General features: G+C 53.4%; 1 protein-coding gene across 1 annotated transcript in view; it reads right to left on the bottom strand.

Annotated features, from left to right (window-relative positions):
* Nucleotides 1–1,166: 1,166 nt before the first annotated feature.
* The window catches only part of Camk2a (calcium/calmodulin dependent protein kinase II alpha), a 37,324-nt gene continuing 24,552 nt past the window's right edge, over nucleotides 1,167–13,938 (bottom strand). Inside the window, exons 4-12 of the mRNA XM_052742254.1 lie at nucleotides 10,536–10,590; nucleotides 9,470–9,535; nucleotides 9,294–9,366; nucleotides 6,257–6,359; nucleotides 4,538–4,621; nucleotides 4,342–4,436; nucleotides 3,494–3,616; nucleotides 2,792–2,875; nucleotides 1,167–1,346 (exon numbers count right to left, since the gene is read on the bottom strand). Coding sequence (XP_052598214.1) covers nucleotides 1,188–1,346; nucleotides 2,792–2,875; nucleotides 3,494–3,616; nucleotides 4,342–4,436; nucleotides 4,538–4,621; nucleotides 6,257–6,359; nucleotides 9,294–9,366; nucleotides 9,470–9,535; nucleotides 10,536–10,590 — 842 coding nt within the window. The 3' untranslated portion in view covers nucleotides 1,167–1,187. The remainder of the gene's footprint in view (nucleotides 1,347–2,791; nucleotides 2,876–3,493; nucleotides 3,617–4,341; nucleotides 4,437–4,537; nucleotides 4,622–6,256; nucleotides 6,360–9,293; nucleotides 9,367–9,469; nucleotides 9,536–10,535; nucleotides 10,591–13,938) is intronic.

Here is a 13,938-nt window from a genome sequence, read left to right as displayed (position 1 = left end):
TGCACCACACTGTACGGAACCTCATGGACGCCAGAAGAGAGTATTAGATCCCCCAGAATTGGAGTTACAGGCAGTTGTGAGCCTCCATGTAGATTCTGGGGACCAAGCCTTGGGTCCTATGCAAGAGCAATAAATGCTCCTAACTGCTGAGCCATCTCTCTAGCTTTCCCTCTGCCACTGTCAGGTAAAAATAAATAAAAACAAAACAAAAACAAAAAACACTTCTCCTCACAGCCCTGGCTTACCAAGCCATGGGCCCCTGTTCTGTGGGCTTGAGACTGGTATTCTCCGGGGTGCTATAATTGTAAAACAACAAAACGAAACAAACTCTATGTAGCTCAACTTTCTGTGTTCAGTGAAAGGAATGGCCAGATCCATGACTGAGGAGAGTTCACTGTGGATGCAGCCCCTTCTGAAGCTGGACCTTCTGCTGGGCCATCATATAGGCAGACCCTCCTAGGGGGCCAGGCCTGCCCTCTGCTCAGAAGTGACCCCTGGCTGCAGTTGGCCTGTCTGTACATGCAGCTGTCTGTGCTGGCCCAGCCCCGGTGCCAGGGCCCTTCCAGTGAGCTCTGTCGCTTCCACTATTATATCTGCTCTGCTGCGCCGTCAGCACCCAGGACTCCCTAGGGAGAGGCCTGAAGCGGCACTGGCCCGTCACTGACCCTTGTGCCAAGAGGAGTTGCTAAGCTCTGACAATAATCCCTTTCCCTCCTGTTTGGAGCTACATGCCCAAGTCCTTGGCCACTCCCTGCCTGGGAGTCTCCTGCCCTGGGCTCCTGGGTAACCCAGCCTAGATAAAAGCACCTGCTCTGAGTTGGTCAGACCTGTGCTGAAGACAGGTTCTGCCTCTCTTGAGTTCTGGGACCTGGGAGGAGACAGAGAATACTCTCTTAAGCTTTTATCATCCCACCTGGAAAAAGGGGGGGAAGTGTCACCCCACTGCTTGTTGTGAAGCAACCTGAGCTGAAGCTAAGTGCCTGTTGGTTTATGGCTCTAAAGTCTGACCCTTCCTGTTGGACGAGACCACAATAACTGTCTGCCCCTCTAGCTGGCCTGGCCTGAAAACCCCAGTGCTGCTGAGGACTGGGAAGTCAGACTGAACTCTAACAAGGCCTTGGTTTGCTGACTTTTAATCTCTTCTTTCCTTTCTCCGTGCCGACTGTGATAGGTGAGCTGAGCCTGGATCATGTATCCTCTGCAACCCTTCTGGGGGACACCTGACTACCCAACAGTGCAATGGCATCCAGCAGACCGGTACAGGAAGTCCATCCCGTACCGGGGACTCCAGCCCGCCACCTACCGGAGAAGTTCCTGGTGGCCAGCATAGTGGTGAGGATGGCTCCCTGCAACAGACAAGATGGGGGCCCAAGAAGAGGTACAGGTGAGGGGGGGAGCGTAGAAGGAACAGAAGGGCACGGGGAAGAGCAGGGCAGTGTGCTCTTCAGAGACAAGCCAAAGCCTCTGCCCCTGCCCCCTCCATTTGACCCCCACCCCACCCTCTAGCCCAGAGCCCATCCGCCCTCCCCTGGAGGAGTAGCTTTGGCAGGCACAGGTCTTGAGACAGGAGCAGACGTTAATAGTTCCCGCGGTCTGGCCCAAACGAGTAGACTCCAAAACACTCGAGCAGGGGCTCCTAACGGCTACAGAAGTTTCCTGCCTAGGTCGGGAAGGCCAACTGGGCTCGGGCTGCTCTAGGCTTGGGGGACCTGGCTCTGGAATCAGTCCTTCCCTCCACGGCCCCTGGACCATAGCCTGGAGAATATCAACTTGGAGAAGTGCCCCCTGTGGGTGAGGGGCTGGAAACCAGGGCCCAATGGGTCTCATTAAGACCTGACTCAGACCACCTCCAGATCCAACAGCCCCTCAAGTTAAGAATCCCAGATTCCCACACTGGGAATCTTCCTTCTTCTGGGACACCTCCCACGGTGGGTGGGAGTGGGGACTCAGTTTATCTGGCATAGTGCCAGTCGTCACCCTGTAGGTTCAAGTCCCCATCCTGAGCCTCCGTCCCAGGTCCGGGAGCAGCAGGTAAGGGAGGTCCCAGTGAGCCAAGGCCTCCACATCGGCCACCGTCAGTGTCCCCATCAAGCACGCTGACGGCTAGCTGTCCTAGAGAAGCCTTCTTAGCCTGCCCAGTGCAGGACCTGCTGAGAAGACTCAGCTCAGGACCCACCTTGATTCCATAGTGACTTTCTCAGGACCCCCCCCCCCCCCCCAACCTATCTCTGACGGACTCATTCATTCTTCCTCCATGTTCAACAACTGAGATTCTCTCTCTCTCTCTCAACTGTGGTTTCATGTCTGGTCACATGTTGCGCCCCCCCTCCCCCCCCAAAAAAAACTCTCTTAAACCATTCCTGGTTCCCTAGAGAATAGTGCTCACGCTTGCAGACATCTGTACAGGCCATGCTGTCTGGAACACGCCCCCCCCCCCCCCCCCCCCCCCCCCCCCCCCGCCCTTGTCACTCTACACCTCTTTGTCCTGAAGAGTCAACTCAAACGCCACTGCCTCCAGGAAGGGCTCTTGAAATCCTTCCCAGAATCCTCCAGACCAGGGAACTCCATCCCCCTGCTGTGTTACCCACCGTTGGGCACAGTACTCACCATGCCCCAGCAGAGTCCTGCTTATCTGACCCCTCAGTCAGAGTGCAGACAGGGTGGGGTGGGGTCAGACTGGCTGCTTGCTCCCCCAAACCCTTGGTGGCCAGGGTGCAAGAGTGTCCGGTAAACACACAGGAAAGGGGAGGAGCTAGTGGGTCCAGGGACGCCAAGGATCAGGACCGGTTACCTTCAGTTTCCTCCGGGCATTGAACTTCTTCAGGCAGTCCACGGTCTCCTGTCTGTGCATGCAGGAGGCCACGGTGGAGCGGTGCTGGAGAGAGGATGAGAACTGTGTGAGCAGAAGGCCTGTGGGAGGACAGACCAACCCAGTCCTTCACCCTGCCACATGGGATGGGGTGGTTAGGATCCTGGCACCAGTCAGCCAATGCCAGTGACATGCCCCAAGATGATGCCAACCCGGAATATCCCTCATTTCTATATTGCCCCTGAGACCCACAGCGAGCCAGAGATTCTTGGATAAAGCCCCCTTGTAGTGGGTAGCCATTCCAGCTTTGATCTGGAAGTTCCAACCCCTATTCAGGCTTCGGTAACTGTCACGCCTACAAGGCAGGGCCGAGAGAGGACCCTGAAGACCTGAGATCCGGATGCACTGGCCCTCTTGGTTCCTGGACCCTGGACGCTGGAGGTAGACCAAGCAGAGTTCTCCAGAGAACACCGCCAGACTGCGCTACGTCTTCCCCAGACCCTGTAACCTACCTATTCCTTCACTTGTAAGTTGCCCCACAAAATAAACCTCCCTTTTAACTACGTGGAGTGGCCTTAATAATTTCACCAATACCCCCTCAAGCCTACACTGAGGCCGTGGGGTGAAGGACAAGACCCTGAGGGACCAGGCCTCCCTGCCTGGGCTGGGCTGAAAAAGTCTCACCGAGATCCAGGGGTGCTTGAGAGCCTCGGCGGCCGTGATGCGCTTGGACGGGTTGATGGTCAGCATCTTATTGATGAGATCCTTGGCTTCCGGGGTGACGGTGTCCCATTCCGGTGATGGGAACTGGAAGGGGCAGAGGGGCCAGGTTTGCCTAGCCTGCCCCAGGCCACCCCTGCGATTCTCCAGCCCCTGACTGGCAGGGGAGCAGGCAGGGGTTCTCATGCTCAACCACTCAGACATCCACGAGACACTTAGAAGCATGGGCGCCAGACCCTACTGCGAACTCTAGTCCCAGTCACTGAAGTCTCTTTGTCCTCAACCTCTCTGTGTGTATAATGAAGGGTAATAGATTATGACTGGGATGATGGTTCCATGTGATAATACATGGAAAATATTCAGAGGAGTGAGACAGAAGTGCTCAGTTATTTTAATATAAGGAGGGAAAAAAAAAAGCATGTCTCAGAGTCAGGTATGACGGGAGACAGCACTTGGGAGTTGGGATAGGAGAATAAGGAGGCCTTGGCTACATAGTGACTCTCAGACTACCCTGGTCTCATGAGACATTATCTTTTTTCAATTAATTAATTCATTAATTATAAATACCTAAGTAAAAATGCTTGGGGCTTGTTCCTTGTCTCTACCTTCCAGTGCTCCATGGAATAAATTCTATGACTTTTAGACCCTAAATCACTAGGCACCACGTGGCCATAGCCTGACTCAGCAGGTCAGTCTTGGAGCAACCCTGACTGAGCAGTAGAGAGCAGTGGTGTGTCCCCAGATCTCTGACCTCCTAGGCTACTGGTTCCCATCAGAAGGGAGCATCAGCTGGAGAGGGGAGCAACACTCACATCATAGGCACCAGCTTTGATCTGCTGGTACAGGCGGTGCTGGTCCTCGTCCCAGAACGGGGGGTACCCAACCAGCAAGATGTACAGGATGACCCCTGGGGAGAGGAGCAGGAGAGGAGAGATGAGGCAGGAGAGTGAGGAAAGTGGAGAGGGACCTACAGGCCCGGGTGACAGTTAGGCCTTCAGATGGACTTACCGCAGGCCCACAGGTCCACAGGCTTCCCGTACGGGTCCTTCCGCAGCACTTCTGGGGAGAGGTATCCAGGTGTCCCTGCGAACCCTGCTCCCCAGACACACAGACAGGCAGACACACACACAGAGGTTGGCACGTGAGTAGCCTGGAGCAAGACCCTGCAGGAGAGGGGACGAGGATAGCCCTGGAGCTGGAGAACACAGCCCTGCCCCAAAGCTGGGGTTGTACTGTGCAAACCCAGGGGTCTTGGTAAGCTGATGAGGCCTGTGCACCAGACTGGACCAGACAGGTAGATAGCATCCCTGCCTTCTACTCCCCATCCAGAGCCTCAGGTAGACAACAGTAATCAATCACAGAGCTCCTTTCTCTATGGGTCCCAACCTTCCCTGTAGCCATCACCTACCACTTGCTGGTGGCCTTTAAGAGCTGATCCATTGCCCATACCCTATACTCTGTTCAAGGGCTGTTCATGAGGTGACAGAGATTTGGTCCTAACTCTGGCTAAATTGTGTGTGTGTGTGTGTGTGTGTGGTGTGGTGTGTGGTGTGGGTGTGTGGTATATGTGGTGTGTGTGTGTGTGTGTGTGTGTGTGTGTGTGTGTGTGTGTGTGTTATATGTGGGGTGTGTGTGTGTGTGTGTGTCTGTGTGTGTGTGGGTGTGGTGTGGGTGTGGTGTGGGTGTGTGGAATATGTGGGGTGCGTGTGTGTGTGTGTGTGTGTGTGTGTGTGTGTGTGTGTGTGTGGTGTTGGTGTATGTGGTATGTGTGGAGTGTGTGTGTATGTATGTGCACACATGTACGAGCATGTGTATTTACCTTCTAGGCCTTAGTTTCCTAATCTATCAAATAAACGATTAGATGGTCTTACCTTTAATACTTCTCAATACTGAGAAGATTATTGGAACATGAACACCAAGATATCTTAACTAGATATCTTAACTAGTCCTCTCAGGAGTAGTTACTAGTTGCTGCAGATGTGTGCTAAGCATTGGGCTGGTCACTTCACATGCCTGCTCTTAGTTACCGTCTTGGATTCCCTGGGGGACATGCTACTATCCTCTTCTAAGAGACGAAGAAAACAAGACTTGGTTAAAACCACACACCTTGTAAGTAGTAAAGTCAGGATTTGAACCCAGAACTCTGGTTCTTATTTGTTTTTGTTTTGTTTTAAGGCAGGGTCTCATATATGTAGCCCAGGCTAGCCTTGAACTCCTGTTGATTTGCCGGAATTAGAGACAGGTGCCACCACACCCAGCTTAAGCGTTCTGGGTCTTAGACACTGGTCAGTATTGCTCACTAAGAAGAACCCAGAAGGAGGAAACATGCATGCCCCATCATTTCCAATCCTGAAGCATGCTGGGTTGTCTATACTTAAACACCAGGGCTCTACACCTGTCAAGTTCTCCTGACCGTTCCCAAGCTGCTTAACCTGTCCATTCTCAGTGACACCCAGCATCCAGGGGTCAGGGGCACCCCGCAGAGCTCCTGCCAACCTAGAAGTGCATGCTCTCACAACCAAGATGTACCACCTGGTTAGTGACGGCCCTGTGCCCATACCTAGTCCTGAGTGAGGAAGGCACTGCCCACTGGCCCAGAGGCTGGCTGGGTACAACCCTAGATGGTCAAACAGCCATCTCATCTCATCCTGAGCAGAAGGTTCCCAGGGGCACACAGGTCGCCCAAAGTATGCCCCTCCCCTCCCGGCCACTCCACACCCCACTCACCAAACCATGCCTGCTGCTCCCCCTCAACCTCTATGGCCAGGCCAAAGTCTGCCAGCTTCACAGCAGCACCCTTGAGCTTCGAGGCCAGCAACAGATTCTCAGGCTTCCCAGGACCAAGAAGGGAGAGATACAAAGAGGGGCCAAGAGATAGTCAGTAGGTTTGGAATCTCACCTGCAGCCTGGGCACACAAGAAGATCCTGGCTGAATGGCCCAGGATCCCACCCCCTCCCACACCTCCAGATCCAGGATCCTGAGTCCCTGGGCCCAAGAGGGGGACGATGGCAAGACCCTCAGCTTTTGCAACGGAATGATTCTTCCTCCCACAGCATCCCCAGGGTTGAGAGCTGAGGCTGAAAAGAGCTGAGACAGACTAGGGTGGCACAGCCCAGCCTCATTAAGAGAACAGCAGCATCTTTTAGTACCAGCACAGTATTGTGGTCCACCATCAACCTCCCACCAGTCACCCCAGAGACCTCAGGACATGTACTAGTCCTTGCTTCCCCCAATGACCACTTTCACCCCTCAAAACAGTCCTCTAGTCCCCAGCTTAGGGCCTTTGTATTGCCTGTACTCCCTACATGGCTTGTTCTCCTCCCAAATATCTCTGTCTTACTCTCAGACTCATGTCAGCCTTCCAAAGAGCTCTCTCTCACCAGTACCCCCCCCCCCCCAGCTCCTTTTGTTAACTATGTGTTATCATGTGTATAAAATGGAGAAAGCGGGGCTCTGAGGGATTGTGTGATTTATCACAGCTGTTAAATGATGGGTGTCAGAATCAAGGCAAAGGCTGACTCCATCCTAAAGACAGCGGGGCTTGGATGTGGGACCACGGTTGACATGGAGGATGCCCACAGCTGACACCTGGGGCAGCAAGGCTGCTGCCTCTGGCTCAGGTACCCAGATTTTTCCACTTCTTGCATCTTCCTGCCACCTTGAGACTCTGGACAAAGGGGAGCTAGGAGTATGGATTCCACGCTTTTGTCTTCTCTTTCCAGTGCTGCCACGGCTGTGATGGAACCCGGCCAAGTGAGTTCCCTTCTCTGATGGCTGGCTTCCTTTCAGAGAAAAGGGACAGATGCCTGTCTTGTAGCACCGTGTCTAGGTGTATAAACAGCCGTTCTGCTTTGTGAACACCAGGCCCCAGTGCTCGCACTTCCTGCTGGGGGCGGGGCTGAAGCACTCTGTAGAGACAGCTGGTGTCTGCTCTGGCTCTCACTCTCCCCCCAGCAGGACTTCCAGGGACCGCACCAGACCTTTCACAGTCCAAAGCTAGCATGGTGCAAAGAAATGAGGCCCTTCCACCTGGCTTGGTGAGGCCTCCTTCGTCCTCAGGGGCTGTGTTCCCAACATGTCCTGTGTCTTAGTAGTGTCCTGCCCTGATTTGACAAATGTACCCTTAATTAGCGATTCCGGAGTGGCCTAAATCTGGGCCGCTTCTCAGCTCTCCTGCTTCCTCTTTCCCGAGCATGGTCTGTTCCGAGAACAGACCCTTGGGGAAAGCCACTCTGCCCTCCTCGGACTGAGACCTTGTTCCTGAGTCCACCTTTTTGTCACCAAGGTAGAAGGAACTCCGCTGGGGCACAGCTGAGACCTCAAGGAGAGCCTGAGGTAATAAGAGCGAGCTAGGGAACCTTTTCAGAGCGCTGTGCCCTGAAGAAGGCTGGAGATTGGCTGGTTGCTGACCAGGGAGGGCTATCCTGATGGGAATGGGCATTGCTGCTCTGGGAAGCCTGAAGAGGATTCCTCGATGCCTCTGGGGCTCCCAAGTCCTTTGGCATTCCAAACTGGGGCTGCAGGCAGTATCCACAGTGAGTGTAAGCAGGAGTGTTCCTGCCAGGGCTACCCCACAGGATGTCCGAACAGTTGCTGATGACCAAGGTTCCTGGACACCCGGAACGTTTGTCTGTCCCAGAGCGGCTGCTGCAGAAGCTGAATTGGATTAAGCAGCTTTCTGGACCTACGCTGTGGGGGAGGGGTCACAGACTCTGGGGTGAATGCAAGCCAGGGATCCTTGTGCCCTGCTCAGACTCCGCTGAAAAGCATACCCTCGACAAAGCCCTTGGATTCTCTTGGTTTGTTTCCTGTTTTGTAAAATGAGGGTTCTATGAGTTACTGACTACTGATGCCATAAGGCAGACAGAGGAGATCCATGAGGTCCATACTTATTGGGCAAGGCCATGCAGCCCATGACAATGCTAGACTTCTCAGTGCTATCCCTTTCCTTCAGGTGGGCGAAAGGGGGCACAGAGGATCCCCAAGCCCTGTTTTCTTCTCCTCTGCCTGACAGAGACTCAGGAGCAAGAGTAACAGGATGTCTGTATCCCAGGGATGTCGTGCTTTCATTTGACAGACTCATCAATGGGGCAGAGGTTGCCATGACAACCCCTCTGTAGGGAAGCTGAGTCACCTGCAAGGTACTCCAGCCAAGGGGTTGGAAAGATGGCTCAATGGTTAAGAGCACAGGCTGCTCTTCCAGAGGACCAGGGTTTGAGTCCACATGAAGGCGTACAAACTGTCTAAATAACTCCAGTTCTAGGGGGCCCGATGTCCTCTTCTGGTCTCCATAGTCATCAGGCATGTGGTGTACATAGGCACACACACACATGTGATGCACATATACACATGCACTCCTACATGTTTAAAAAAAAAAAAAAAGCCCAGTAGCTAGCTGCCAGGCAGCAGACTGAGATCAGCTTCCTTCCCAGCCCACTGGGCAGTCCCAGTTCCATGCACCTCACCCTCACCTCCTGGCACAAAAGGCATGGGGCCTGGACCTAGCAGTCCTACCTCCCTGAACTCCATTTCCTGACCCGACAGCCTTGACAACTGGAAAACACAGCCACCCACCTCAAGGTGAGGAAAGTAAAGGAATTTGGGGAATGCAGAGCTGAGGGCCTGGGCTGCATTAACGGAGTTCCTTCCCCAGGCCCCCGGCGGCGGCGGCGGCGGCGGCGGAAGGAATTTGGGCGGTGCTTGCGCAGGGGGCTGGAGGGGAGTGCGGAGGCCAGGAGTCTTGGCTTCTCTAGGGCTACTCACCTTCAGGTCTCGGTGCACCACCCCCATCTGGTGACAGTGCAGCACAGCCTCCAGGATCTGCTGGATACAGTGACTGGAGAGAAAGGGGAGGGGGAGGTCAGGCCCCTCGGGAAGCTGACTGGAAGCAAGGATACACTCCCTCCGGGAGCCTCTGCCAGGCTGCCCCTGATACTCACCTGGCATCGGCCTCGCTGTAATACTCCCGGGCCACAATGTCCTCGAACAACTCCCCACCAGTGACCCTGGGGAGACAGGCATGGAGTCACCCTTCCACTGAGACTCCAGGGGCCACCTGACCTGGAGGAACCTTCTGGAAATCATCTGAGAAGGGCAGGGCGAGGGACCTTAGGATCTCAGCCCCCAAAGGAGGAACTGGATCGTGAATGTCCCTGCTGCCGCTCCCTTCCTGTCTTCTGACACAGCCCACTTTCCCTGACACCTCTCCCTCCTCTCATTGGGTCTCCACTGATGGGGACAGTAGCTCAGAAGCAGTCACTGGGTCCACGAGGCTCCTGGAGGCCCATGGGCCATTTGGTTTCGTTTAGCTTACTTGGTTCACTTTTCTATTTGTTTTTAAATCATTTTTTTTTTTTTTTTGGTTTTTTCGAGACAGGGTTTCTCTGTGTAGCTTTGCGCCTTTCCTGGGACTCACTTGGTAGCCCAGGCTGGCCTCGAACTCACAGAGATCCGCCTGGCTCTGCCTCCCGAGTGCTGGGATTAAAGGCGTGCGCCACCACCGCCCGGCCTTAAATCATTTTTTTTTAATGGAGTGGAAGCTATGGAGGCGATTTCTCATGTGCTCCTATCCCCAACATGTGCCGCTCCCCCCCCCCCCCCCGCCCTTCCTCAACATCACTGTGTTTTATGGACCAGGCCAGCATCCTCACGGATTGCCGCTGGCCAACCCAAGAACAGACGAGGCCTGTCATTTTGCTCCTGCTTTGACAAACTCGATTTCAAAATGAAACTTGAGATCACCACCGTGAACGGCAAGGCAGCATCACCGGCCACAAATAGAGACGCAAAAAATAAACCGATGATGCTAGTTGAATGTGTCTGGTGTTCTAAACAGGAAGACCAGCTTGCACGGCTTGGGGAGCGGCCCTACTGCATGTAGGGGAACTCTGGGCAGCCTGAGAGCATGCAGGATCCCTCAGACCAAAGAGTCCGTAAGGGTCATCCCTGCCTAGGCACCCTTCTCCCATGGCCCATTAGGGTGTGTGTAAAAAAAAAAAGACTTACAGATCGAAGATCAGGTAGTGGTGTCCCTCTTCGGAGATGCTGTCATGGAGCCGGACTGTGGGCAGGGCCAAGGCAGCTGGTTACACAGTGGTTCACTGCTCTCCACCCGCTCGCCCCCTGTCGGGCTCCTGGGGTTACCACCTCAACCCTCAGTCCCTGAGCACCAACCAGCTTTGACAAAAGCAAGTGGAATGGACTCACCACACCAAGACCTCCAGCATTACTGAAAGGGGACCAGGCGTAAAGACTGAAGACCTCCGTGGGTCGGCTTGGTCCCTCTCCCTGTCCTAACCCTCGGTTTCATAAAAGAGCCCTGCGTGCCAGTCTCTGTGCGTGCCAGTCTCCGCCAGAGACTGGCTGTGTGACGGTGGGTGGGCAAGTTGCTATGCCTCTCTGAGCCTCTTTTCTCCTTATTTAGACTTTGCTAGCTCGTTACATGAGTCCCATGAGGTGCACAGCCATACCCACTTGGTGCTGGCCCTGGATTGACATCCCTGCTCTGCTCGCAGTCTGAGAGACAATGGTGTTCCCGGGGCTGGAGTGAGAGAGACAGCAGTTGGTTCCTGAACTCTGATGGCTGCCAATTTGTCATCTCTTCACACCTCATTTACCAGGAACAGAGGCAAGGCTCCCAGGAGCCCAGAGCTCCCTAAATTGCTCAGCTTTTAAAAGAAGGGCCTGCGGCCTAGGACTGACTCTGGAAGCTCTGTGCTGTCAGCCAAGGACCAGGTCTCACAAGCTAGGGGCCCGTCCTTCTCTGTGTCATAGACCATCTGTGTAATTGGGGGGGTAGGGGGGGCTGGCTGGGACAATTAGGATCCTCCTGCACGATGGAAGTCACACAGCTGTTGGAATGACTCGGCGGTTCACCTGCTGGTTTGGAACCTTCTCCAAACTCTGTCATTTGGTGGAAAAGGAAAGTGTAAAGCTGTGGGGTTCTTTCTAAGAAGATGTTTGAGCTTAGGTTTGGTGCAAGTCTGTCTAGGAAGATGTAGAGAAGCGGACAACTGGGTTATAGGCCCCCTTCTCACTGGAAACCATAGCTAGCATCACTGGGTGTGTGCCAATGGCCTTGAGCTACAACTCAGTATGGAGCCCTTGAGTGGCTCATGGCCCTCAGACTCGTACATAAACTTGGTGTGCTGAGAGGTAATTCCTGAATGGATGCCCCAAGGGACAGGAGATAGCCACCAGAGATATAAGATGATGGGATGGGGTGTGGTTTGCACAGACATAAATGAAAATGTTAAGACCCTTTCCCTTTTTATATTGCTGGGATTAAACAGAGCAAAGGATGTGCTCTACCACTGAGCTGCATCCCCAGACCTTGGTCTGTTGCTGTTGTTGCTTTTTATTATTTGCTTGTTTTTAGAGAGGGTCCCCTTGTGCAGCTAGCGTCAGGCTAGCCTCAAATTCTCAGTCCTCCTGCCTCCCAAACACTGGGATTACAAGCATGTCATGTGCCTGAAACGTTAAGCCAAATGTGAAACGTGCGTTCTCTTTGAGAATTTTATTTTTGTTTGTATTTCTGCGTCTGTGTGTGTATGCGCCCATCAGTGCAGGCACCGGCAGAGTCCAGAAGGCCTCAGGTCCCCTGGAACTGGAGTTTCAGGTGGCTGTGTTGGGAACCCGAGTCAGTTCCTCTGCAAGAGCAGTAAGGGCTCTCTTAATTGCTGAGCCATCTCGCCAGCTTGTGAAAGCATTCTTAAACGCTGATAAGCTGTTACGGCTTTGGGTATGAAGTGTCTCCCAAGAAGGCTCATGTGTTAAAGACTTGCTCTGCAGTAAGCAGTGCTCTGGGGAGTGGCTGGGTCACGGGGACACTAACCTCACTCATTCGACATATGCTTCCATTGAGGAGTGCACAGATGAACGGGCTATAGAGCATGATACATGAATATCTTCTTCATGAATTCAGCTTCTCTTCCCTGTCTCAAACTATTCATTGAACTCTCAGGTTATGAATAGCCCCAACAAGGTTTCCCATCCTCTGGCATGGGCATGGACTTCTGGGGTCTGTCTATCACAAGTAGTGACGGCACCGCCCTCACCCAGGCAGGAAAAGAGGGATAAAAGGTCTGCAGACGCAGCTGGATCAGGCTGTGCTGAGATTCCCCACTCCCATGCCCTTGGACAGGGCAGTGGACACAAGCAGATAAGAGCCCATCCACCTTGCCTTGGATTTGCCAAGCAGGCTAAGATCTCATGAGATTTCTCCGGGCATGATGCCCTCTGGGCTTCTACACCACATCTATCCCATGTTAGGTTTCTCTTGCAAGATCACAAGAGCTTAAAGTGAACTGTTGGGCAGGGGCCAGGGCCTTTCCAGCTCCCCAGCAGTAGCTCATGGCTTCTGCTCCTCTGAAATTCTTCTGGCTACATGCTCAGCTCTGCTCCCCACAAGTAGCCATGTTTACTTCCGCCCTTATTTCTCCCGACAGCCTCAGTGCCTAGAAGAGGTCTGGACATATGGTAGAACCTCCAGCGAACTTGACATTGTGTGAATGAGGAGTAAACAGCACCATGGAGACAGGGAGAAAGGTGGTAACTCATTTCTGGGTTCTTGCACCTCAGCGTGTCAAGGTGTCTCCCCATGTCGATGGGGCAGAGCAATGGTGGTTGTGTGGGGTCACAGGTAAAACTTGTCTGCTGGGGGGATCACGCCAAAAAATGGCAGACTGGGGTCTGGGGCGGCTGAGCAGTGTAAAGCACATTCACTCTGTCATGGCATTATGCTCTATTGAATTACCATACCCAGCCAGGAAAGGCTAATTCTGCATTTCCAGGAAAGTCTGAATTTCAGAGTGGTGAGGCAATGTGTGTAGGGTCGGTCACACAGGAACAAAGCGGTGTTTGAGCTGCAGGTTGTTACCCCACGGCCCACGTACTCCCATTACAGATGGGAACGGGAGGGAGAGAGATGTAGCCTGGAGCACTGAGTTCAGACAGGTCAGCTGCAATGCCCGAACCCATCTAGATACATGTGTATGGGTGTGCACATCACACCCATACACAGATATCACATACAGACACCACACATGTACAGAGAGATACCACACATAGACATACATACACACAGATACCACACACACACACACACACACACAGAGACATAACATACACACACAGACATAACACACGCACACACAAACACTCAGAGACACACATACACAAAGAGACACACATATAGAAACATACGCAAGAGACACTACACCTACAAAGACACACACACACACACAGACACTCATACAGAGACACAGACACATGCACAAACACAGCGATATTACAAACATACACACACACACACACACACACACACACACACACACACACACACACACCAGCACATGTATACCACTGTCCTCCTCCCAAGCTGGCAGCCCCCTTGAGGACATGGGGTTTC

This window comes from Peromyscus californicus, unplaced genomic scaffold (assembly GCF_007827085.1).
Source record: "Peromyscus californicus insignis strain IS unplaced genomic scaffold, ASM782708v3 Scaffold_17__1_contigs__length_78620276, whole genome shotgun sequence".
NCBI lineage: Eukaryota > Metazoa > Chordata > Mammalia > Rodentia > Cricetidae > Peromyscus > Peromyscus californicus.
Note: the sequence above shows the minus strand (reverse complement) of the source record. Positions and strands in the feature narration are given on the sequence as shown.